Source organism: Epinephelus fuscoguttatus, linkage group LG10, assembly GCF_011397635.1.
Source record: "Epinephelus fuscoguttatus linkage group LG10, E.fuscoguttatus.final_Chr_v1".
Lineage (NCBI taxonomy): Eukaryota > Metazoa > Chordata > Actinopteri > Perciformes > Serranidae > Epinephelus > Epinephelus fuscoguttatus.
The window spans coordinates 28799347-28825155 of record NC_064761.1 but is presented as its reverse complement, the minus strand read 5'-3'; the positions used below and the strand labels follow the sequence as shown (position 1 = coordinate 28825155).

General features: G+C 42.6%; 1 protein-coding gene and 1 long non-coding RNA gene across 2 annotated transcripts; both read right to left on the bottom strand.

Annotated features, from left to right (window-relative positions):
* Positions 1-3713: 3713 nt before the first annotated feature.
* On the bottom strand, positions 3714-7052 carry LOC125895739 (uncharacterized). The gene is made up of 3 exons (XR_007450194.1): positions 7026-7052; positions 4915-4954; positions 3714-4581 (listed from the first exon to the last, which is right to left on the bottom strand). It is a non-coding gene; the product is annotated as an uncharacterized LOC125895739 (long non-coding RNA).
* A 363-nt stretch (positions 7053-7415) lies between these two features.
* On the bottom strand, positions 7416-25124 carry cdc34a (cell division cycle 34 homolog (S. cerevisiae) a). The gene is made up of 5 exons (XM_049587818.1): positions 24675-25124; positions 15052-15138; positions 12573-12670; positions 10492-10626; positions 7416-10354 (listed from the first exon to the last, which is right to left on the bottom strand). Exons 1-5 carry the CDS (start codon positions 24855-24857, stop codon positions 10132-10134), a joined length of 726 nt encoding a protein of 241 aa, XP_049443775.1. The 5' UTR covers positions 24858-25124; the 3' UTR covers positions 7416-10131.
* Between the last annotated feature and the right edge of the window lie 685 nt (positions 25125-25809).

The following is a 25809-nucleotide window of genomic DNA, read 5'->3' as shown; positions in this document are numbered from 1 at the left end:
TTTTAGTCATGTCTCTGAGGTAGTTTTATGTCTCCCTGAGGTAATTTTGTGTCTTTTTGAGGTAGTTTTATGTCTGAGGTAATTTTGTGTCTTTTTGAGGATATTTATTGTCTCTTTAAGGACATTTTGTGTCTCTCTGAGGTCATTTTGTGTCTTTTTGAGGTAATTTTCTATCTCTCTGAGGTAGTTTTGTGTCTCTTTGAGGTAATTTTGTGTCTCTCTGAGGTCATTTTATGTCTCTTTAAGGTCATTTTGTGTCTCTCTGAGGTTATTTATTGTCTCTCTGAGGTAATTTTGTGTCTCTCTGGGGTAATTTTGTGTCTCTTTGAGATAGTTTTGTCTCTCTGAGGTAATTTTGTTTCTCTCTGAGGTAGTTTTGTGTCTCTCTGAGGTAATTTTGTGTCTTTTTGAGGTAGTTTTATGTCTCTCTAAGGTTATTTATTGTCTCTCTGAAGAATTTTTTTCTCTCTCTGAGGTTGTTTTGTGTCTCTTTGATGTAGTTTTGTGTCTCTCTGTGGTAATTTTATGTCTCTTTAAGGTCATTTTGTATCTCTCTGAGGTCATTTTATGTCTCTTTGAGGTAGTTTTGTCTCTCTGAGGTAGTTTTATGTCTCTTTCAGGTAATTTTATGTGTCTTTGAGGTTATTTATTGTCTCTCTGAGGTAATTTTATGTCTCTCTGAGGTAATTTTGTCTCTTTGAGGTCAATTTGTGTCTTTTTTGTGTCTGTTTGTAGTTGTCTATTTTGTAGTGTTTTTGTCTCTTTGCAGTTCCTTGGCATTTGTGTTCATTTTGAGTCTCTTCCTGGTCAGTACGTGTTTATTTGAGTGACATTTTGCAGGTGAAGTAATCAGTCAGTAATCCATCCATGACTATAAGTATGCTATCAGAAAGCTTCCAGACTCTTAGAAGGACAAACTGGGTTTAGAAATAACACAATAATTGTGACGAAAAGAAAGGCTTCAATTTGAATTAGTTTACAAAAGTAGATTGTGACTGAATTTTCTGAGTTTGGCATTAACATGCAGTCAGAAATGTTACATTCAGTTGTACTCTGTACACCCCATTTTTAGCAGTGTTGACTGTGTGCTAATGGGCCAATTCAATATGTGATGTGATAAATTTGTGGTCTCATGATTGGATGGCCCAGGGCTACAACTGGGACAGCATCACTCCAATCCCATGGAGCTCCTCCAGTGACTCATCATCTGGCTCGGATATGTCCAGTCTGCTGGGAGACACTGTAAGACACTGTATTCTGACCTAATCTAGTCTGTTGTCTAACATGCAGATAAAAAGAAAATGTATAGTCAGTGCACAGTCATAACACATAGTGTTAGAAACGGAAACAATGGAGCCAAACTAAAGTTGTTAACATGATGTGGAGCTGTAGTCTGATGGCTGTATTTGTTGTTACCTTCAGATGGACCAGGACCACACGTGTACCAGCATCCTTGGCTCACCATCTGGCAGCAACCTGCAGCCGCTGCCTCCACCTGCAGATTTAGACAGCTGCGGCCATGCCTCCAACTACCGCCTCTAAGGTGTCCTGCTCCACCCTACACCAATAACCTCTCAGCAATTTTAGATTTAAACCTAAAATCTCAGGGTTAGGGCAACCTGCCGCACTGACACCTCCACCTGCAGGCTCTTGAAGACAGCTGTGGCCAAACCTCCAACAACAGCCTCTATCAGCAACCTGCAGATTTTAGTAGACAGCTCACCTCCTCCATCTACAGACTCTGTCAGCAGCATGCAGCCACTACCTCCACCTGCAGATTCCAGCAGACAGCTCAGTTCCTCCATCTACAGCCACTGTCAGGGACCTGCAGTGCTCACCACCACCTGCAGATTCTGACAGTCAGCTTGGTCAAACGTCCAACTAAAGCCTCTGCCATTAACCTGCAGCCACCGCCCCAACCTGCAGATTCTGGCAGACAGCTCAGTTCCTCCATCTGCAGCCTGTGTAGCCTGCATCTACAGCGATTGTCAGGAACATGCAGCAGCTTCCTGCCCCTTTAGATTCTGATAGACAGCTTAGCCCAACCTCCATCTACATCATCTGCCAGAGACCTTCACCACTGGCGCCTCCACCTGCAGATTCTGGCAACAGCTCAGCTCCTCTATCAACAGCCTCTTTCAACTAAAGCCTATGCTTTAGTTGGAGCCTCTAAAGCCTTATTCAGATTCAGCCTTTGCAACTAAAGCTGGTTTTGAATGTTGATAAAACTAAGGTAACGCTGTTGACATTATTTCTACTAAGGGGAAAGAAGTTGTAAGTTGTCTCCAGTTTTAAATATCTCTGTATTTGGCTTGATGGCAGTCTTTCTTTTAAACCTCATGTTGAAAATCTTCTTAAAAAGCTGAGACTGTTGTTCCTGTGGGCTCCGGCAACACTAAACCCCTGAGCTTGCCTGAATATTAACTAAATGCACAAACCCGCTATTTTTAAATATCCCATGAGGAGAGACTCTCACTGCAGCCTGTTTTATTTTGTTTTGAAAATGTCGGCGTGCAGCCTCGTTCTATGGACAATAAATGAGGTGCAGACTCCCATCTGTGTCACTCATAATGAGGAAATACAGTGAGTGCTGGACGAAGCAGTGAGCGACAACAACCTCGCCCACATTTAAGGGTACTGTTTGCAGTGGAAACACTAGGGTCTAGGTACCATGTCTTAAGGGTTACTGTTGGTTCCAAAGATACCATACTGAAAGTGTTTGGTGGAAACAGGGCAAAACAAACTAACAGATCAAGTTAGCGGTAGACCAGCAGCTCCCATGTTCGGCGAGGTAAAATTACTATTTACGTCAATAGAGTCTGGCTATTTTCTGCTACTTTATACTTTTACTCTAGTACATTTATCAATAAGCTTTAGTTCCTAGTTACTTAACAGACCCGGAATAACATCACAAAATTTAATTAATTGATAAATTATGATACTATTGTGTCAATAAGCTTCATTGGTCTTCAAGGAGAAATTCACAAGCCACACAGCAATATGTAAAACTCAATGTGTATATTTCACTATAATTAAAACTAGCTCCATCTCTACCCGCTGCTACATTTAAGTGATGAACACATTAATGGACATAAAAGCTGCCAAATAAAAATACATAATCCAATAATATACTATATGTAATTGTGAAATGGGCCATTCTTCATAATGAGTAGGTTATTTTTTCCTTTGTAACTTTGTACCTTTGTACTTTCAGTTAAGTAATAACTGGTGCATCACTTTAACATTGCAGCTTGTGGAGGTGGAGCTGATCTAACTAATACAGGCCGACTGCTGGGTATCCTGTGAATTGGCTTCCTGGAAGGACAGGAAGTATGAATTGAGGCAAGTACGTAGAAACGAGGCTGTCAGACTGCGCTCTGCAGGAGGTCTACTGCGCCTCCAGATTTTGACCACTTGTTCCGCTTTACAGTGTGTGTGTGTGTGTGTGTGTGTGTGTTTGTGACTCTTACTGTAACACACGGTCACTCATTATGGTCGACGCGTCATAGGGTCCGTTTTTACCCCACTGTCTCTATTGTTGCCATCCATCTTTCTTCTTCCTGCCAACCCACTTCCACACAACTTCTGTTGCCTTGGAGACACCTCATATCCTGACACATGGATCAACCCCCACTCTCCTCCTCCCCCACCCTTCCATCACTAACTCCTCTCCTCCTCTCATCTCACATTTCCTCATCTCTCCGGTCTGTTACAGTTCACCCAGTTCGCCCGTTCCTCGGGATGTCCAGCTCTCCCCAGGTCACCGAGGGCTCTGAGTCGGCAGAAGCCTGGAGATCTGCTGCCAAACTGCCAGCTGGAGCAGGGGGACGAGGTCACGGTGTGAACCCGCCGAGAGAGAGGGCTGTGGGGTTGTAACATCTGGCTGTGATCCAGGTTTACACCCTGCAGTTGAAACAGTGTTATCCTTTTCACTGAGCAAAGTATGAAAGAGACCACAGAGAGAAGCAGCGCTGCAAATGCCAGGATCATTTCACAGGCTTCCTTATTCTGGTCTGCCGAACTGGCATTTAGATCGGACACATGCAGGGCAAAATGTCAGGCCTGTCGTCACGGGAAACAAATTTGATGGAGTTGGAATACCAGTGTGGAGGGAGACGGATTGGATGACCAGGGAGCTCAGGGCAGAGTTGGTAAAAGGGTGCACACCGCTGGCCTAAGACACCAGCATACATCTGTGTAATGCACATTTCTAGGTGTAACTCCCTTGATGGAGGATTGATGACTTTCATTTTCTAGATTAGGCTGCAGCCATAGGTGGGCTCAACTTCAACAGGAAGAAAGCCAAGATAATAAACATTAAAATCATGTGTAGGAGCAGAATATAAGGTGACAGCATGTGGGTTATACAGGCAGTCAACTTACAGATTCATAGTGGATTGACTGGAGAAGTGGAAATAACCAGAGGACACTTTGGCACTTTGAGATGACAGGGTGAAATACATGGCCCCTTTACTCACTCTGTGTATTTAAGGGAATGGCAGCGCCACCTACTGGAGAACAAAGGCAGGTAAACACTGTAGGCTCCAGCTTGAGGCTTTGATTGAAGCATCACAGTTTGAGCTGACAAGACAAACACACACTTTTATCAAACTGCTATACATAAAAAAAAAACTTTAGCTGTAAACATACAGTTATGTGTGTGAGTGTTTAGACTCTTAAATCTGATATTTTACTGGTCACTGAGGCTGCAGACAAAAGGCTCAAATGTGTCATCGAACAAGCAGCTGCTGCCCCCTAGAGGCATGAGGTCATAATATGTACAAACAGCTGTTCTCACACTCAAAAGATTATAGCTGAGGAAAAACAGTTCGTATGAGCTCATTTGTCTCCACTAAGACAAAGTTATTGCACTCTGGTGTTTGTGCAGGTACTCAGGCAAGAACAAAGCCTTACCTCAGTTTTCTTGCAGGATCACAATCAGTCCTGAAAGCATCTGTAAGAGAGACAGTGACAGGAACCTTTATTACTTTTTTTGAAAATGGCTGCATTGCTCAATAAGATCTACGAACACGTAATCTCAAAGTGAAACAAAACACTCCTTTCTGTGTCTGGTAAAGCTGCACAGGCACAGGAAATATGTCAGACAGAGGGCGGCTTGTACTTTTAGTGTCAACAGCAATTTTTAAGTTTTTTAGATTTAAGTCTGTTTCCTGCGACTTGCTTCTCATAAATTTCTCCGCATAAAAACTGCGGAAATTGTGACATGCAAGAAGAAAGAAGATGAAACAACCTGAATGAAAAGGGAATCAAGTATTTCTACATTTTATACTATTTAAAGTAGAAGCAGCTGCATTTATGGGCGTTAAACAATCACTTCAAGTCACTGGTTCCCAATCTAGGGGTCCAAACCCCCATAAGGAGTCCCTAAAGCTTCACGTGGGGGTTGTGAGGCCTTCTTGATTTTAAGGGATGTTGGAAAACTTTTTTTAAAAGATGCACAGTGAGTCTGTGTCCTAGCATTTGATATAATTCTGTGAAGAAAACTATATGAAATTGTTGTTTTTAAAGTCAAGATCATTTAGGAGATAAACTAAAAAAAAAAAACCTGTCACAGGATAAGGACACAGCGAAGTCCTGAACACAAGCTAAAGCCTTCACTTTCTGTTAAACAGCCTCGTTCTGCATTAGAAAATGGCCAGTCGTCAAGGAGAAGGAGACACTGATTTTGTGAAAAAAGGAGTGTACTAAGTATGTACGGTTGTTTAAAAAAAAAAAAAAAAACATAATACAGACTGAGAATCATATTAAAATTCCTTACAATATCAGGAAACCTCATCGCTGATTCAAAATCCACAGAAAGTAATCTGCAAAAATTCATCCAAACTTCCTGCAGTTACTGTGTTAACTATTTGGGCTGGTTATACAGTTTAAGGCACGGTGGTACAGTGGTTAGCATCGTTGCCTCACAGCAAGAGGGTTCCTGATTCAAACCCAGGGGGCGGGAGCCCTTCTGTAAAACAAAATCTGCTTTCTCCAGGTACTCCAGCTTCCTCCCACAGTCCAAAGACATGCAGGTTAATTGGTGACTCTAAATTCCCCGTAGGTGTGAACGTAAGCGTGAATGGTTGTCTGTCTCTGTGTCAGCCCTGTGATACCCTGTGATAGATAGGGTGTACCCTTCCTCTAGCCCAGTGTCAGTTGAGATAGTCCCCCCTTAAAATCTCCGATAAAATATCAATTAAATATGTCATTTAGTCAGGGGTTGTCAATTTACTCAATAATAGAAAAGGGGTCCCTTAAGGGAAAGGTTGGGAACCACTGGTTTGAGTATCAACTAAACTTTAGTCATTAATTGGTAAATGCTGTTGAGATAATTCATGTAGCATCTCCCAAATTTCAGACAAAAGACTTCTTTAACTCTTCGTGTATTACAGGTAAAGAAAAAAAAATTTATTTCATGCAGTGTTGCCAGATGTACGATAATTTTGCCCTTTGTTCATTGTATGATCAAAAATTCCCGTTATGTACCATCATTTTATGACATTGAGTAAAAACAAATTGGACAGCAGCCTAGATCTCTAGAGCAACACCTGAACATCCAACAGTCTCACAGAAATACATGAAATGGACACGACCTCTTACCCAGGATGTGGTGGTAGGCACAAAATGTGTTAAAATTATGTGCTGGCTGGCACCACAAAAACAATGCCATTGCAACGTCGATGAGGATCTGATGTCCATTTCACGTAATTCTATGATACTGCATTGACACATCACACTAAACACGCTCCGGCATAAACTTTTAGTCAGTATTTGTGACCCTGAATCTTTAGAGACAAACTCCATGAATGCACCACATGTTGCAGCCAGCACAGTGTTTTCTGAAATTATTTCTATTTGTTCTCTTGCATATGAGGATTTGCCTCAAAATATGATAATTTTAAGCCCCTGATATGATTGTTCAACATTTCCCATCTGGCAACACTGCTTTCATACAAAGCAGCTCTACATTAACTACTAATGCAGTAACAGAAGCTCACAGAACATACAGAACTGCTGCTTACCATGTCTTCCAAGACTTTACATTTTCTGGAGCAAAGAGAAGACAAGAAAAAAGAAACCATGTCAACCACTTAGAAAAGTGATTTCCTAAATTCCCTCTTGTAATAGATTAAAACACGGAAAGCATCAGGAAATCCTTTAAAAGTCTCCACCACCCTCTGAGTCCAGCAGGGTGACTACTGTGTACACATCTCATCATGCACTTTCCTCACTCTACAGCCTCACTAAAAGGTTTAAAAAACAAGTCTTACCTCTCCGAGTTAGTCCCAAGTTAATTTCACTCACGCCATTTCAGTGTCTATAAGAGAACACAGAAAAGGGACAATGAGACTCTATAAACTCTCGACCATTTATCCCACACCTCGATAAAATAAAAAAATAATCACTCAATATCTAATAAAGATCTTTATTTCAGATTTTAAATAGATTTACAAACCATAAGAAAAAAAGAAAATATAAACAAGAAAAAAAAAAAACATCAAGTGATCGTCAAATATCCACATGTGCATATCAAGGTAGAGATTGTAAACAGTCCTTTTGAAGCCAAAAAGTGAGAGTCCCCGGGGTCAGGTTCACTAAGCTGGAAAAAGGTTTGTTTGTTTGTTTGTTTGTTTGTTTGTTGGTTGGGTGGTTGGTATTTGTTGTTTTTTCCTGAGGTTCTTGTAGTTTTCTGTAATTAACTGCTGGGTTTTTATCCCTCAGTGATGCTGCCACCAATCAGAGCTCAGGGAACTGGGGAGGAGAAGACGATAAAAATAACAGTAGTTTGACAAAAATGAAATCCCATTCACCTCGAAACATCAGAACAGAGGGGAGGAGGGTCATTCGTAGGCTGTGGGACAGACGTCAGTTAATTATTAAGTGTTGGTGACTAATTTCTGAGCATTCAGGGCTTGATACAAGGCTTGGATAATCACTGTGTGGTGTCAATTTGGTTCTGCGTCACTTTTCTCCTGTCATGTTTGTGTATAACAAGTTGGTACATTTAGTCGTTCTCCCATTAACAATCCCGGGTTTTTAACAATCAGGTCAAAATTCGTAGCATTTAATACATAATCAGATAGAAAACATTGCAGCTCACACCACAATTTGGAAATAAAAGATTACATCATAACATTAAAAGAAGGCCCCCTCCCAAAAAACAAAAAATAAACGGACAACCCTCAGCCCATTCACAATGCAACAGTTTTAGATAAAATTGAGTAGAGGAGCTTTGCCCCTGGACACAACCCCGACCCTTATAGCAGACCTAAAACCACAAACACATCATAACAGCATGCTAGTGAAGAACCACATTCTCCTGTTCATGCTCAAAGATCAACCCCATCCCCATTCCTTCCCATTTCTGCTTCTTCTCCACACTTCTCAGCACATCTTAGAAACGATCGGCGAAATATTCACACACACAACGGAAAAAGTGAGTACAGCGATGTTGAGGGTTTCATCGTAAATACTGTTGGATGGTGGTTTAACGTGTCTTGAGGGTGCGACAGAGCTCTCCTGGCAGTTAGGAGGAACCGCAGGAGGCCTCTGACAGGCATATTCATCAGGCCATTTTCATTCTTCTGAATCACTCACACTGCTACATGATCTCCTCTGAGGTAACAGGGTTCATTGATTCAGGTGAGTCAAGATGGCGGCGGCACAGTCGAGCATTTCAGAGAAATGGGGGGGCAGAAAATGCCTGTACACACAGCCACGACCACTAGGGGGCGAGCTCTGATGAAAGCTGGTGTGCTACTCTTGAGTTGCAGTAACAAACCCACTGCAAACGGAGACGATACAACACATGTCCATCTCTAACCGAAGGACACAGTTAGTCCAAAGCCCTCATGTGTTGTAAAACTCAGGCTGGAGTTTGGGGTCAGACTGTTGAAAGGCTCAGCTTCACTGCCACGTTTAAAGCACTGCATATTAAGTAGGTACAAGCACTGACTGCATAGGTTTTTTTTTTAATACAGTACATTGGATTTCATGAGCAGCAGCAGGCTCAGCTAGCTGTTTCTTAATGCATCCAGGCCACTAGTAGCAAGTGCTCGTATGATGAAGGCTGCGTGGCAGTTGGGACGACGGTTGTGGGATTCTGCTCTACATTCCAGTCTGTAGTTCAGCTGTTGGATCGTACACCTCTCTCACTCACACTCCTGCTATAAATAAGTTTGTTCCATCAGGAGGGCGCTGTTTGCACGGTATCCCCACCTGAGACCTTGTGAGCTTGAATATCTCCCTCTGCCACCTTTGTTTGTCAGGCTGCTTTGACCCGCTGTGTACAAGGTCTGTCCCACAAGTCATTCCGGTCTGTGATATCAGGGAGTGAGGGAAGGCACAAGGGAGTGTGAACAGCTTCATTTGGAAATGGATAACTTCCCTGTTTGGAGCAGCACAAGCCCTGGGGCTCAAAAAAAGGTCAGAGGTGAAGCATGGCGCCCGCTAACCGGAGGTCACACACATGGCTCAGAGACGGAAGTGACTCGGCTTCTCAAAACACAGCCAATTTTCCTAAATTTGCTTCCTCTGTAAATGCTCCCTGCTTGTGTTAATCTGATCTGATCTGACCTGTGACGTTACATTCCACCCTGCTGATGATGTTGAGAAAAGGCGTGATCGTTCCTCCGCCAAAGTTTCTTCAAGAAAGTTGGCCAGCAGTCAGGCTTTGTTCCACTCAAAGCCAGAGGAAGGAACAGGTCTCAGAGCTCTCAAACGCTGTTGTGGAAATTTCGTTATCAGCGCAGACAAACAGAAGCAGATGAGGAAGTACTATTACTGTGAGTTGTGCTGCTGTGTGTGCATCGTGTGTAACCTCTACTCAGACAACAAATGGAAAAAAAATAAACATGTAAGAAACAAACAAAAAAACAACTCTGTAGCTTTCTTTTCTGCGATGCATCAGGTTTTAGTGTGCATACTGTGACTGCACATGTGACAGAAGGTGGACAGGGAGGCCTGCGCTAAGTGAAAATGACGAGGGGTCGATTCAGGACGAAGAGGGGGCGGAGAATTAAAGTTTAGTCCATGACAAGAGAGGGACGAGTGTGTGTGTGTGAGGGGAGGGTGAGGGCAGGGACGAAGGGGATGTGACATCATGGGGTGGGGGTGGGGGGGGCGAGGTCAGGAGTCCTCGGTGCCTGAGTCGTCGTCATCATAGCAACAGTCCTCGTTGTCGTCCTCGTCGTCCTCCTCCAGTTCCTCGTCGTCGTAGTAGTCGTCGTATAAGAGGTTGGAGCCGTCGTCTGTGGGCGGGACTTGGGTGCGGACGCAGTACTCGTCCAACGTGACAGGAACCTTGACGCCGTCCCGCTCTGCGTCAGCTTTGGTAGCCAGCACCTGCTTCCTGTGAGGCGTAAAGACAGAGGAGAGAATGATGAGTCCATGCAGAGCGTCAATGCTGGTACACTGTGTACCTGCTTCACTGACAAGCTCCCATTAAAAGTGTGAAGAGTGCTGTTTTTTTTTTTTCCCGCTGGGTACCTGATGATCTCGATGTATTCTCTGTCCTTGCCCTTGCTGTCCCTCCACTTGCGGTACATGACGGATGCGTCCACGTTGGCCGGGGAGAAAGTGTTGGGCTCGTTCAGCAAAGAGATCACGCTGAGCAGGATGGTCCTGAGAGAGACGTCAGAGAGTGGAGAGAGATTAAAATCCAAGAAAGCAATATGGGAGGAGGACAGGAAGGAGAGGAACACAGGGTGGGGAAGAGAAGATGGAGGTAAGACGAGACCGGAGACACTGAGGGTGCAGGACAAGGACGTGTACAGAGATGGAACGAAAGACAGAAAAAAAGGACACATGCACAAACGGGGTATGGAATAGGGGTCAGCTTGGGCTTCATTTTCCTGACCGAACCCAACCTGAATCTGAGACAGTTATAGCCAAGCCCGGCCTGACCCTGACAGACTTTCTGATTTCAAGTCCAAACCGACCCGAGCCCAATGCAGTTTGTTACCTGACTTGTTGCCTCCGATTTCCCAGCATGGTTTTGGGCAGTTTTCAACTTTCCTGATGGCAAGTTTTGTCTAGTGTCCTCCATTTTCATTAGTTCAGTCTGAATATTCACCGCCTCCTGCCTGAAATGTGACTATTGGCCTGTGTTGCATTCAGGTGTTGTCACGTAAATAACAAATTCCAGCACTTGAACAGGCCATAGCAGAACACAGCAGCATGTCAAGTGGCCGTACCTGAACCAAACCCGAGCAAAATTTCTAATTTGTTATCCGAACCCATCGGGCTCAGGTATCCACACCCTAGAGTTTGGATGAAATACATGAGGGGAAGGTGAAAAATCATTATGGGATGTGCTCCTAGCTCACTGCAGGCTGGTACAGAGCAAGCAGGAACAGCAACGGGCAGACTAAAAAGTCTGACAAAGAGCAGTTGTGCCCCCCCCAAAAAATCTAGGTGTAATAAAACAACCGTTTTCTGTTTAAAATAAACACAAAATATGTTTATAATGAATAAAAACATAGAAAACAGCAACTGTGATTTGTCAGTTGTACATATCAATATCATATATCGTATCGCTAACTAAAGGAAAACAACCAAATCTAAAAAGAACATGTGTTTTGTGCATATTATGTATAGTAATAAATCAAAATAACGAGAAAAAAAAATCCCTTTTCTGGGGCCTGTAAATCTCTCATCAACTGGCTCAGGGGGCCAGCAGGGGGAAAATGTTACACTGGACAGTGCCCAGAACATCCATTTGTCTCTGCTGTCATCTGTTAAATTTAGCTCCGAGAGCTGCTCATTAGAGATGCTGACAGACAATGGTGTTATACATCATTTATACTTTACTTTGACTCAGGTGAATCAACTTCTGTACTAGGGATCTCTCACTGGCTCTCCTTTTTCCTTGAGACACAATGTGGGACTGATTTTGTTTTCTGATCATCAGGTCAGGGGCGACAGAGGGCCCCTTACTGTGGATAGTTAGTGTGTGTAATATGAAACACGTAACAAAAAGGGGGGAAAATTTGGGAATTTTGTGTGTGACTGGCAGATTTATCAGGTATTTTTAGACGGCCATAATCTGGAGGAAGATATTTTACAACGACAATAGCCCAGAAAGAAGGAAACTAAGGTTGCCTGAAAGGCTGGAAAAATACATCAATCTAAATCCTGCTATGTAGTTAGGAAATCAATCTTAAAACTTTGCTGGCGGTCAGTCTTGTAATGCTGCATGACCACCTGCATGTTATGTTAGGCCTTTTAGCCCTTATTGATTGGTGCACAATGAGACAATGGTGGAAATGTGGACAGTAGGAGGATGGTCGTTATGTGACTTCACATTATGGTGCAAATCTTCTGGAAATAACAGACTCCCAACCACAAATATATCTGAACAGTGGACAGTGTCAGCGGAGAAAATAATAACTACTTGATTTGACAAAAGATTAATGACTGGCTCGGGGGAGGCTGTTTGACACATGATTCAAATAATTATAGTTTAGGAAGCAGCTGTGAGCCACTGGACAAACAGTAACCATGCTTATTAGTTTTTGTGTGCTGTTTTTTAAAGAAATAACCTGAACAGAGAACATTATGTTGTGTACCTGACGTTCTGTGTGGGGTTCCACCTCTCTGAAGGCAACTCTCCGCTCTGTGGGTCGTCCACTGGTGGGTGCAGGATAGAAATGCATACATCCCCGTTCTAGGACACCAGAATACAACAACATGTTCAGATAATAGTTATTACCACTCAGACACAATTTAAAGTTTAAAATAGTAGGGCTGCATACTCTTCTACAATTTGTCTTAAAAAAGCATTTATAAAGTCTCCTAAAATTTAATTTTACCAGGATCTAGTGTCATTTGTCATGTATATACCTTGTATGACTACAATTACAGCTACTACTACTACCACCTCTACAACTATTGTTAATAATACTACTGCTAATTCCACGACTACTAGTAGTCGGAGGAGGAGGAGGAGGAGAATTAGCAGTAGTAGTAGCAGTAGTAGAATTAGCAGTAGTTGTAGTCATAACAGTAGTTGTAGTAGTCAAAGTAGCAGTAGTATTAGTAGTAGTGGCAATTGCAGTGTTAGCACTAGTTGTTGTAGTAGTAGTAGTAGTAGGTCATACTTTAAAAAGTAGAAAAATTTGAACAGAGGCACAAACGTCCTTAAAGAGCTAAACGTTTTGACATTTGAATGGTTTCTGTCACTGAAAGTGTGTAGAAGTCCACTACTACGACTACTAGTAGTCGTGGAATTAGTGCTTCTACCACTTCTACTCCTGCTGCTACTACTACTATCACTACGACTTCTCCTGTACATTTTTTGATTAGTTACTTCTTCTACACACTTTCAGCGACAGAAACCATTCAAACTTTCAGCTCTTTAAGGACGTTTGTGCCTCTATTCAAATTTTTCTACTTTTTAAAGTATGACCTACTCTTACTACTACAACTACTGCTAATACTGCAATTACCACTACTACAATACTACTGCTACTTTGACTACTACAACTACTGTTACTGCTAATTCTCCTCCTCCTCCTAGTAGTAGTAGTACTGCTTCTACCACTTCTACGCTGCTGCTACTCCTGCTACTCCTCCTGCTGCTGCTGCTGCTACTACATTTTTTGATTAGTTGTTACTTCTACACACTTTCAGCTACAGAAACCATTCAAATGTCAAAACGTTAAGCTCTTTAAGGGTGTTTGTGCCTCTGTTCAAATTTGTCTACTTTGTATGCTTTGTAAGGTATGACCTACTGCCACTGCTACTACTAGTACTACTACTACTAATACTAGTGCTACTACTACTACTGCTGCTGCTACTACTTTGACTACTACAACTACTATTATTTCTATAGTACTACTACTACTACTACTACCACAATTACTGCTACTATCACTACGACTTCTCCTGTACATTTTTTGATTAGTTGTTACTTCTACACACTTTCAGTGACAGAAACCATTCAAATGTCAAAACGTTTAGCTCTTTAAGGACGTTTGTGCCTCTGTTCAAATTTTTCTACTTTTTTAAGTATGACCTACTACTACTACTACTACTACTACAACAACTAGTGCTAACACTGCAATTGCCACTACTACTAATACTACTGCTACTTTGACTACTACAACTACTGTTATGACTACAACTACTGCTAATTCTCCTCCTCCTCCTCCTCCTAGTAGTACTGCTTCTACCACTTCTACGCTGTTGCTACTCCTGCTACTCCTCCTGCTGCTGCTGCTACTACTATTACATTTTTTGATTAGTAACTACTTCTACACACTTTCAGCTACAGAAACCATTCAAATGTCAAAATGTTAAGCTCTTTAAGGGTGTTTGTGCCTCTGTTCAAATTTGTATGCTTTGTAAGGTATGACCTACTGCCACTGCTGCTGCTAGTACTACTACTACTTGTGCTACTACTAATTCGACTACTACTTCTACTACTGCTGCTGCTACTTTGACTACTACAACTACTATTATTTCTATAGTAGTACTACTACTACCACCACAACTATTACTACTATTAGTACCACTTCTACTTCTACAACTACTGCTACTACTACTACTTTGACTACTACTACTACTACTACTACCACCGTAATTACTACTGTTAATACTACAACTAGAGCTACTTCTTCTATTACTAATATTTCTGCATTTTCAGCCATGATTTTGAAACAATTTCAACATCCACACCCATTTTCAGCAGGAAATACATTTTCTAGTTATTATATTGTAAAACTACTTTGAGTGGAAAAATGCTAAGGTGCTGAAGAATAAAACTAAACAGCTGAAACAGACAACTTTAGTTAAACCGTACTGTAATAAATACATTTATATTTTTTATGTTGTAATACAACTTTATGAGAAGTACCCTAATGTGTAATGTAATTTTCTTTTTGTCAAAATGGAGTTTATAAAATTGGTTAGGAAAATAGTATTACTCAGGAACCTGTATTAAAATCAAGGCATGGGTGTTGGTATCAAAAATGACACCCAGCCCCAGTCATGGTATAATCAGCTCCTGAATTGTTTTGTCAACGGATTTATACTGGTTAGAGTTACCTCATAAATGTTGGGGTGCCACATTTTGGTGAGGAATCGGAAAGCAGGTGGAGAGTACGGGTAGTCGACAGGGAACTTGATCCGAGCCTGAGGGTGAGAGAAGACACATATTAGCAACGTGAGAGGCAGGCAGTTTATCCACACTTTTCTCTTGCCAACAGACAAGTCATGACTACTTCCCTCAAAACTACTGCTGTTTGAAAGAGCAATTTACACTACTTAGGTCAAAAGAGCCCTACTGTCTCCAGTGTACACGGAAAGTAAAGGGCGATTCCTTTAGTAGTAAGTAGTATGGCCACTTACAGCACATTTGTGGTGTCGCTTGCTTAAAGAAAACCTACTCATGCTTTCTCTAAAAAATACCGTGCCTTTGGACACAGCCTCCCAGGTGTAACTGAATCCAGAATGCAAGTCTGTACAATGCCGCAGAAGCTACACACACGCATACACACACACACACACACACACACACACACACACACACACACACACGGACAGCTGCTGGGGAGAGAGAGAGTGCCTCATTCTCAACGTTTTTCCTCACAAAGACCTCTGTTTGCAGCACTGGTGTCAACAAGCAGCTGCTGAATGAAGAGCTCCACAATCATGCTGATCAGCGTCAATAGTGATTGAAAGAAACCTAAAAATAGTAGCTGTGGAGTCATGGCAAACCCTACTGAGGTGGCTGAGCACGGAGGAGCTAATGACAGTGTAATGTAATATGGTGTGGAGGCAGGAGGGAGGGAGGGAGGCTTGCAGTACATTCAGCTGCTGAGTGTGTGGAGCTTAAAGACACACCGATGGGCTGAGGGGGGGGGAGCTGCTGGTATAAAGACATTGTGGGGGTTTGTCCTCTCCAGCTGTCACTGCTGCAACCCAAGACAATCCACTACTCACACCCGTGTTCTGCTATTATATGTCCTCACACTAAAAACCACACCCACTGTATAAATGCTACTGTGTGGAGATCCCCTCCTCCCGTTCCATAAGGCGTGCCATGGGTGGGAAAAGAGGGGACACACACACATACACTGACTACACTGATTACACACACGCACGTCACTCACAGCATGAAACCTTCTGCTGATCCCCCTCCCCTGTCATATACATACACACACACTTGTTCACATTTGCTGATTCGGCATGGTCAGCTGGTCGTCACCACAGTGAACCGACGAGCGGGAGGCAGGGGGATCGGCTGCATGGGAGTGGGGGGAGGATGGGGGGGATTTCACTTGGAATATAAAAGGGGTTGTGCTCTATTTAATACTTGTGCTTAACATTAAGGTCTTATCCTTCCTTGCGTGCAATGCAGTATTTAAACCGAGCTGGATGTAGCAGGAACATACATAATAATAGTGCTCACACCAGTGCGTTGCCTGTAAAGTGTGTCGGTGTGTCCTGACTGTCCACACAAGAGCGACATTTCTTGTATTTGGTGCCTGACGCGACCCCGATTTGCAGAATAAACCTGCTCTCACCATGTAAACCAGAGTGGAGAGGAAACACTGACACAGTCCTGTGAGAATGCCGCCCGTAGGAAAAAAAAAAAAAAAAATCCCCGGGTCTGACTGACCCTGCCAGAAAGCTGGCGGCCCTTCAGAGTGCAGGGTTCAGGCCAACATTGTACACATTACAGGCTGGCAGCAGTGCAACACGTAGCAGCCAGCCAGGACGAGGGAGGAAGAGGAGGGCCGGGGGAACAACAGTGAGAGCTGGGTTTGTCTCCTAAAACAGTATCAGCGTCAAGATTGTATCTGTCCACTGGCTGAGAAGGAGGCAAAGACTATCTTGTACATTTGGGAAATCTCGATGTGGACAGCAGTCATTCGGTATTACTTTTAGAAAACATTTGGTCCACTTCAAAATGGTGTAAAAGAGATGGTGTAAAAGAGAAGTAGAGGGCATTCGGCTGAAGGTAACGCTGTGCCAACACTCCCAGTGGGTAAAGTGGTTCATCTTTGTTGGTTTTCCAGGTTTGATTTTCCAGCAAAAAACAGTGTGTGAACGGAAAGCTCTTGAACAGCTTGACTCCTGAGGGCCCCGTACGTCTTTAGTTTTCTGGCATTGTTATGCGTTTTTTTAATATCCCCAAAACACACCACCAAAATCAAAATCCTTTGGCAAAGAACTGTCTTTCTAACCAGTCTCATAATTTCACTTTTAAGGATATCTTGGAAACAAAAAAACACTTTGTCCAACACCAGACAGCAAACCAGAGCAACCAAACTCTGTGGTGACACCAGAGAACTGGTACCAACTACACAACATATAGGATTTTTATGCCCATATATATGTTTGAGTAAAAATTGATCCTACTTTGTAGCCTTTTGCTTTGAGACCAAAGCATCAACTCTTCCTGTTAAATGGCTTCATTCATCACAATCCTGTGAGTCTGAACGTAAGCCACAAGTAAAGCAGGAAGGTGGGGTTATGCATTAAGGATAAGGCATTGATCCCTTTGAGAAGGTAAGAGCATGATTTCACAATGCAGCTTACAGGAGGCTTTAAAACCATATTCCTAGTGACATTATGTCATACACAATGCATTTAGTCCCCATTTGGAGTTCTATAATATCAAAAAATAAGACTGACAAAGTCAGCAGACAACTGAAAAATAATGAAAAATAAATGTTGCTTGTGGTTGGAGCAGCACCAACTACATTTAAAACCATCCAAACTACAGAGCAATGGGTCCTGAAGCTCCATCCAGGCAATGGGATAGTCCTTTCAGGCACTGGGTGTTACAGGCCGTACTGGAGACCCTAAAACTACCAGTAATGTGGTGTTAGGCCCTGACACAACAAGCAACAGTCGGTCACTGTAGGGCCACCGGTGAGCGTCTGTCGTCCTAGTTTTAGTGTCATGTCTTGCCAGCCCTTGTTGGCTTTTTTTTCTAGCGTGTCAGCATGTTGAATCAACATCAGAGACGGCGGAGCCCGTTGGTGAATGAAGTCACTCTGACTATCAGTTCAGCCCAGTGCACAAGAAGAGAAAAGGAAGTGAGGAAAGGAAGGAAACAGCTGAAGTCAAGAAGGAGTGAGATCAAAACAAACTTGTTATTAAGGGTAGAAATCACCAGAGGATCCATAATACGATATTATCACGATACTTTAGTCACCATACAATATTATTCCAACTTTTTAATCACTTTTTTTTTTAACAGTAAATTGTGTCCCCAAAGAAAAACTTTGTCAGCATCTGTTTTATCTAATAAAGTTTTCAGTCTGTTCAACTCACTTCAGCCATTTATTTGCAGCAAAATGTATCTAGTGGACTGAAAAAGCAATTCATTATATTATTCTAGTTGGCTACCTAATCTTTAATTTGCTTTTGTGATATCAATAATTTATATATTTACAATATCGCAACTTGGCACTGTGTGACAATACGATATTGCAACTAGGGATGTTCCTGGTGACTAATTTCCCTGTCGACTAAACCAAAATTATAATTAAGACTAGTCGACGAGTCTAAAAAAGGGACATGTTGAACCTTGCAGATTATCCAACATAAATGAGATCAATTCTCTTCAAAGTTAATAAAACAACATGTGAATTATAAATAAATTTCAGCTGAAATTTGCACCGTGCATTATGAATGTAAACTCTGCACATTATCTGACAACATTCACTTAAAGCTAACAAATAATATAACATCCCAAAAAAGATCGATTGCTGCTGAATTCATTTTCTAGATTAAAATACTGCCAAACCGCGCTGGTTTTGCGAGAGGACATTTCTCCAGTTTCCCACCGTGCGCTTTTCAAACTCCAGTCTACTTGAGCATGACCGCGGGATGGGGACTGCTGTCTGATGGCTCTGTAGCACCCACTAGTGGCGGGCGGCTGCATGACAGTTAGGAGGCCTTGTACATGAATTAAACACGAATTGGTTTAACCGACTAATATTTCTGGTGCCGACTAGCGAGGGGGGCGGACGTTTAATCATTTAGACAATATGAGGTAAGATATGATTTCTTAGCAGTTGTGTTGTTTGCCAGGGCACAGTAAATATGTTTTGTTCTTTCATCCTCTGCTTGTGTTGTTAATGTGCTAACTGGCTAACTAGTGTCTTGAATCAGTCTTATCAGTTCTTCAACTTCCTTCCAGACTACCGCCACCTGTGACTATGTTGAGTTATTTCCTCTCACGCAGGTGCAGAACATACCTGCTAGTTGGCTGTAGACTTTACTGTGTGTTCATGTGCATCTTTTTTGGCTGAGACACAGGCGACATGAGGCACCGCACTAGTTCTTGGTGTCAGTTTGGTGCATCTGTGTCTTTAGACTTCACTGACCAGAAGATAGCAGGTCACTCTGGCAGCAGGGGAAGGGAATGAAACACTTGACCTGTCCACCCAGGTGACACCAAACCCTGGTTTGATGGACGGAGGGTGGAGAAGATGGATGGACAGGGCAGAGAAGTGTGACAGAGCTGGCCTAAACGCAGACGGGCTGCTTGGTTGGCTCATTTGCTCTGTAGCGGCTCCTCTGCTATCTCATCAGCACCGAGCACAGAGGAGAAGAAACATAAATCGGAGGAAGAAAAGAGCAGACGATGCAGTGTAGTCTTAGAAAGCCAATATCAGGTTTCACTTTTGAGTTTCCAGGGATCATCCTCATATTGACTTACCTATTATACACACACATATTAGCCTTTACACCCACTATTTTCTCTGTCACTGTGCCTCCACTACTGGGAAGGACTTTTTGTTTCAGATACAGCAGCTCAGAGAGGATCTCTGCCCATCAGAAAGTGCTAGCCTCAGTACACTTCCTGAACATGCTACAGCTGACTTGCATGTCATGCCTCATAATTGGATTGGGCACAGAATTAACAGCATCCACGGTCAAAAGGTGAGTGACCCTGAACAGCTCATTTGAAGTGCAGCCAATTTCCTGCCAAGCACGCAAAAAAAAAAAGGACTCCTGAAAGGCTCGTTACAGAGAATGCAAGATCAATGTCCTCGTTCTGTGAAAAATCTTTCTTGGATTGTGAGCTAAAAAAGCTGCCTTGAAGAGAGAACAGGAATGAGAGTGAACGGGCCCACCCTGTGGAAAATGACAGCAAGGCGAAGTAAACCAGGTCAATGCAAAGACCCTGAACAGAACAAATCATTCTGTTCTCCCGGAGCACCTCTTTACCTTCTCTACAGACCTTATCCTCACACACACACACACACACTCACAGTGAATGACGAGGAAAAGGTCCTTGTGTAGAGCAAATTCCATACCCTAACATACACGTAGAGGTCCCAGAGATTATCATGTTCATACCCAGCAGGCCCCTGCCTCATTAGCTAAACCCAGGAGGAGAACGTGGAGCAGAAGGAGAAGGATCAAAAGCTGAAGTTATGTTACAGACTGATTCTCTGGTGATCGCAACATGTAGAAATATCAAACAAACAGCCTGTTCAGCCATGTTTCACTGCCGATCCATACAGCAAGAGAACAAGAACACATGGCCAGGCCTTCAGGGGACGGTTATAACTGTCTGCTGGGGCCTCACGCTCACCTCTATTCACAGCGGGCTCTCCTTACAAAAGGGGCACCATTGCAAGGAAGGGCTCTGCCTGCTCTTGATCTGGCAGTTTCTGTATTCCCTCTTCTTTCCTCTGCCCTGCTCTCGTTTCTCTGCGACACAGCCAGAGGGGGAAACATGACTCCGGCAGCTCAGCCAGGCTCGGCCCAGCCGAGACCTCTGCAGCCGGCTTGGGTCCTCTTGCCTGTTCCCTCCTCTGCTAACTGCGAGGCTAACATGGAGCTGGTGTGAATCATGTTGCACGCAGCTGAGGAGGAAGGAAGGAAGGCACAGAGTCAGCTGCGCAACAGAGCTGAGTGTCTGTCGACTGATTGTCTGAAGTTGAAAAAGACAGACAGGCCTGGGCCAAACCAAAGGGCAACACCCCTCTTTTTCATGTTTGCTGTGAAGACGCGGTCTGTCAGTGTTTAGTAAGCCACTTGAAAACACCACATGACTCAGATATGAAAGATGTTCTGTCTCTGAGTATATTTCGAGTCGCAGAGACCCCATGTACGTCATAATTACACGCAATAAAAATGACAATTAAGGCTGCCAGGTGCTGACACAGCAGCACTTCAAACACGGTCACCCGTCCAATTTCACAGATCCCAGGCTCTCTCACAGCAGTGCAGCTCTGTCACTACACACACACACACAGTTTCTGTTGTTCATCACCGTGACTGTGACCTTATAGTTGTGGATATAAAGCACAGTGCCTTTTTTCTGCTTTCCTGGTGTACGACACAAAATGGAGCAGGAAGGGGTCAAATCTGCCAAATGTGAGCTGGCAGACTGGTGTGTACCAGTAACAGCAATGTTGTAGTTCCCAGGTGCAGTTTATGAACCTGCACACGTCTTTATGGCCGCCCTTGTTGTTTTATTAACCCAATAAGCGGATTAACATGTCGAGCACGGAAGCACAGTAAATGTGGTAGGTTGTGTTATATTTCACCAAACAGGAGGCGACAACAACACACTATATTCAAATAAAAATATATAGAGAAATACAAAGAACTGAGAGTTCAAATATAACAAAAAGCTGAAGTATCTAACTAGCTCCAACAAAAGTCAATAATTTGGGATTTTTTTGTTTTCATGTAGGTGGTGAAGGAACTAATACTTCACAAAACATAAACCAGAACTTCAGATATGCTCTACTTTATGCCATGTAAGGTAAAGCCTAGTTGAGCCCATTAGGGGCCGTACAGAGTCCAGGCCCCTTGAAAAGTATAGTAAATTCTTTTGGCTTGTTTACGAGGAAGTTCACTTGAACAGAGAAAAGTTATGGCTTAGGTCACGATATGCAGACAAGTCCCATGAATTACTACATTGTCAAGTTTACCTCCATATTGCCAGTATCAGACAACAGTGCAAGCCCTCACAAATTGTGAAACTGCACTTGTTCCTGATTGGGGATCCAAATCCAGATCCAAAAACGACATCTAAAAAACAGCAAATGATCACTGTAACAAGGGAGTCATTTTTTCCTGATGACATATTGAATACTTGCAAGTCAGCTGTAATGGTTGTGGAGTGACATTAGTACAAGTATAACTGTACTATTTCATATAAACACCAAAGTCTCACTTCTTGATTTTGTGAAACTTCCCCTAGGTCAAGAAAGTACTAGAAGAGACGGCAGAGATGTCAAAAGAGAACCAAGAAACAGCTGAGAGAGGGAATCAAACATGTACTAGAGGTCTACTAGACAACCAAACGAGATCAAAAATGACTTGTTTTGGTCATGATTATTAGACAGTTGTTAAAGATGACCCCATTCCACAGTTTTCAACAACAACACATGCGGTGAGTCACTGTCCAAACACTCCTTAAAGTCTACTTTAAGTGAGAGCAACCCAGCTAATCTGCTTCATACATGTCCAAGGACCACCGCTGGCAATGGAACTGACTGGCCCTCTGCCAGTAATCATCAGACACTCAAAGCCTGGAGGGATACTTCACATGACAAAGCAGAAGGCGCGCACACAAAAGGACTTTAATCTTGGAAATGTCTCAGATCCAATGAATGAATGTCCATATCAGGGCCTGTTGTGAGACCAACAGGTCAACGGTCAAGTTACTGTGATAGGTGTTTGCTTGTGTTGTGGATCCAGGGCAGTTATCTAATGTCTGAATGACACTTCAGTATGTCTCAGTCCGGTGTGTGCCTGCAGTCATAATGAATTCGTCATAGTGTGACTCTGTCGGAGCAACACCCATGTGAAATAAATACCTGACTCAGCCAGGTTTTGCATGACGTCATCACCTGCCCTGTTTCGGATGAACAGGCAGCTGCGGCATGACTGTTTGTTTGGGTAACCTGGATCAGACCTGGGTGGATTTTTTTTTTCTTTTCTTTTCGAATATGGCAAACTGGTTGGATGGAAACCCAGCAGAGAACAATGAGTCACAACCATGCGGTGGATTTCACAGCCAGGCTGTGCATTCCTGGCCCGACAAAGGAATCCTGTACACAGCACCCACACGGACACACTGAAAACAGTCTACAGTAGCCTGGCCAGGGTCCTCTGGTTGTGCTGAAAAAGACCTGAGGCGAAATTAACAAGCTTCTCAAGAACTGGAAGGACACAGCACTTAATCGCTGAATTGATAGTTTACAAGGAGAGCAGCTACAACATGCTGAATAATCCAAACACAGTGGGAGCCTTTACTGATACATTAGTTTAGCTGTAAATATGGAAACAACTACGGCTAATGTCTACAATGTCTAACATTACAAACCCTTAACAAAAAGCCCTTGTAAAGAGACCATGTACAATTCGAGCATGTTGTTATTTTTGTTTGCTACTCAAAGACAAATTTCTTCCTCTGTTAAAGCCCTGACCTACATTATTCTTGTCTTTTCCCCCCAGAAAGACAGGATTATTATGCCACCTTCATAAAAGCTCATTATTTTTTATTTGATGTCCAATAAAACAACGATGTAGGGCAAGTTTGAATCAGCATTAACAGGGGTTTATTTGACTTTGCCAGACAAAGTAATAAATCACAGTGCTTTATAGGACGAGTAACCATTTTAGCATGGGGCATGGGTAAGCCACAATCCCCTCAGTGTTTTGCAATATCTTAAAGTTGGTTTTCACACATTTATTTAGGTTTGAGATGAATAACAGTGGGCTTTCTGTTATGGCAACAGATGCTATGTTAGTCTGTGTTTACAATGTAGGTGTGTGATTTTGAGCTGCACTTTTTGGATTAAAAAAAAAAGTACAAAAAACAGTAGCTGACAGGTCGCAGCCTTGGAGCCATGAAAATGAATGTAGAGTGCACATGCCTGTAACTCTAAAAAGACCTTAAGTGCTTTTTTTTAACCAATGCAATTCAGCAGTTATCCTGTTAGTTGAGGCTTTTTGAGCTGCCAACCCTCTTTGTCAATAACAGGAATAGTCATAAACAGGAAAACACATCTGTGAAACCAACTCATCTTCACTCTCAAGAGAGGAAGTGTGGTAGAAAACAAATGAAAATGACACATGTATGTATGCATGCATGGATTAACTTAGTGTTAGGGTTGTATGGAGCAAGGCTACCATGCATTTTGGATTTAGTTCATTAGAATATACAAACAAAAAGCCTACTCAAGCCCTGGCTGATGATTTGTAGTGATAAGGAAATGATTGAATTAGTGAGATGATGAGCTTGGCTCTGATCAGGGCGGTTATGCTAACAACCTTTTGTTTCATGTGAACACAGAAGTAACTCTGTCAAACATGATCATGTGCTGCCTGTCACTATAAAGCACCTCAGTGAATTTGTATTTTAAATCAAAACAACCCTTAGAAAAACAGGTTTACTGCTTTACAATCTGGCAGCAATAAAGTGCAACGATGCTGAGTGAGTGGAGTTTAAAGTTGAACAAAGAAAGCAGAGTGTTTTATCACAGTAACGTTAAACAGGGAACAACTGCCAATTAGCTAAGTTAGCTTTATTAACTGTTACCTGCTGTTGGTGAGGACGGTTAATATGAGGCTGGAGTTAACAGTTAGGCTCTCCTTTATGTGTAAACTACTTAAATGTGGGCTAAATGTACCAGCTAAAGAACAATAGGTCGACTGCTAGCTAAGCATTAGCTACTTACCTTAAAATAACCACCCTCGTAGTGTGTATTTGGGGGTCCGAATATCGCTACTTCCCAGTTGTACATGTCCGACTCGTCCACCAAAGTTATTTTGAACCCCTCGACCGGCTCGTCTTGGAGACTTTTCATCTCCAGCATTAGTGCTTTTTGGGAACTGGCTACATGATGTCCATGCTGAGCCATATTCCACAACGAGTTGTATAAATATATCTCAGCAACCCAGCACAGCTGTGACGGCGAAGAAGGACAAAGCTAGCTCGGTACAAACAATAGCTATGAGAGGGAGACCGCAGCCCTCCGCACAGGAACGCGTTAACGCTGGTTTCCGTTAGTATGGCTCCAAAACAGGATCTAAAAATCGCGACGGGGCTTTATTTGGTCAGAGCTGGTGCGGCTTCCTCTGTTGTTGTGAACAATCCCGGGGAGCCCCAGTTATTAACGACCATCTAAACCAACTGTCAAAGTCACATACGATGTCGGCTCCACTTCCGGTTACTGGTTTCAAAATAAATCCCTCATTTTAGCCTTTTTAAAAATACGTTTTTGTTCCATATTTAACAGCTTTAACAACTTTGCCGTGTATTAATTATTATCATTATGATTGTTTATACCCCCGTATCACAAAGGTGTTTTTCTCTTACTCGATTTTGCATGTATTAAATCACTTTCCGTTGGTTTTCAGGCTATTTAGTGTTAGCTCTATGGGACTGTTCATTACTTATGAGAGGAGAGGATGGTGCACAAAGAGGGAGGCATGTCAAATTATTTTTTAAGCACCGAGGAGGGACTTGTGTTTTTTTTTATTTATTTTGGCTTCATGGCTAAGTGGTTATATTTTTGCTTTATTTTACAGCCAATTTTGAAAGAAAACCTGATAAACATACTTCCGAAACTAGCATGTTTTCTTTGAAAATCACCAAGATTACAACATTTGCACCATCTGTGCTCTCCTTTGCTATTTATTCAATGTATTGCTCCTACCTGCCTATTAGCACTGTTACAATCATATATATTGTGACACTGAATTTCTTTAGTGGTGTATTGTGTTGTGTGTTTGTCTGTACCTTTGATTTTTGAGAGAAGTCATAGACAATTTTACCTATCTATCTATCTATCTATCTGGATCTTCACATTT

Excerpts from the sequence above, each read along its gene's own strand:
- cdc34a (XM_049587818.1), bottom strand. The coding sequence starts at position 24,857 with ATGGCTCAGCATGGACATCATGTAGCCAGTTCCCAAAAAGCACTAATG. Across the intron at positions 12,671-15,051 it reads GGCACCCCAACATTTATGAG|AACGGGGATGTATGCATTTC; the intron begins GTAACTCTAACC and ends CTGGTGTCCTAG. Across the intron at positions 10,627-12,572 it reads AACCCCACACAGAACGTCAG|GACCATCCTGCTCAGCGTGA; the intron begins GTACACAACATA and ends CGTCTCTCTCAG.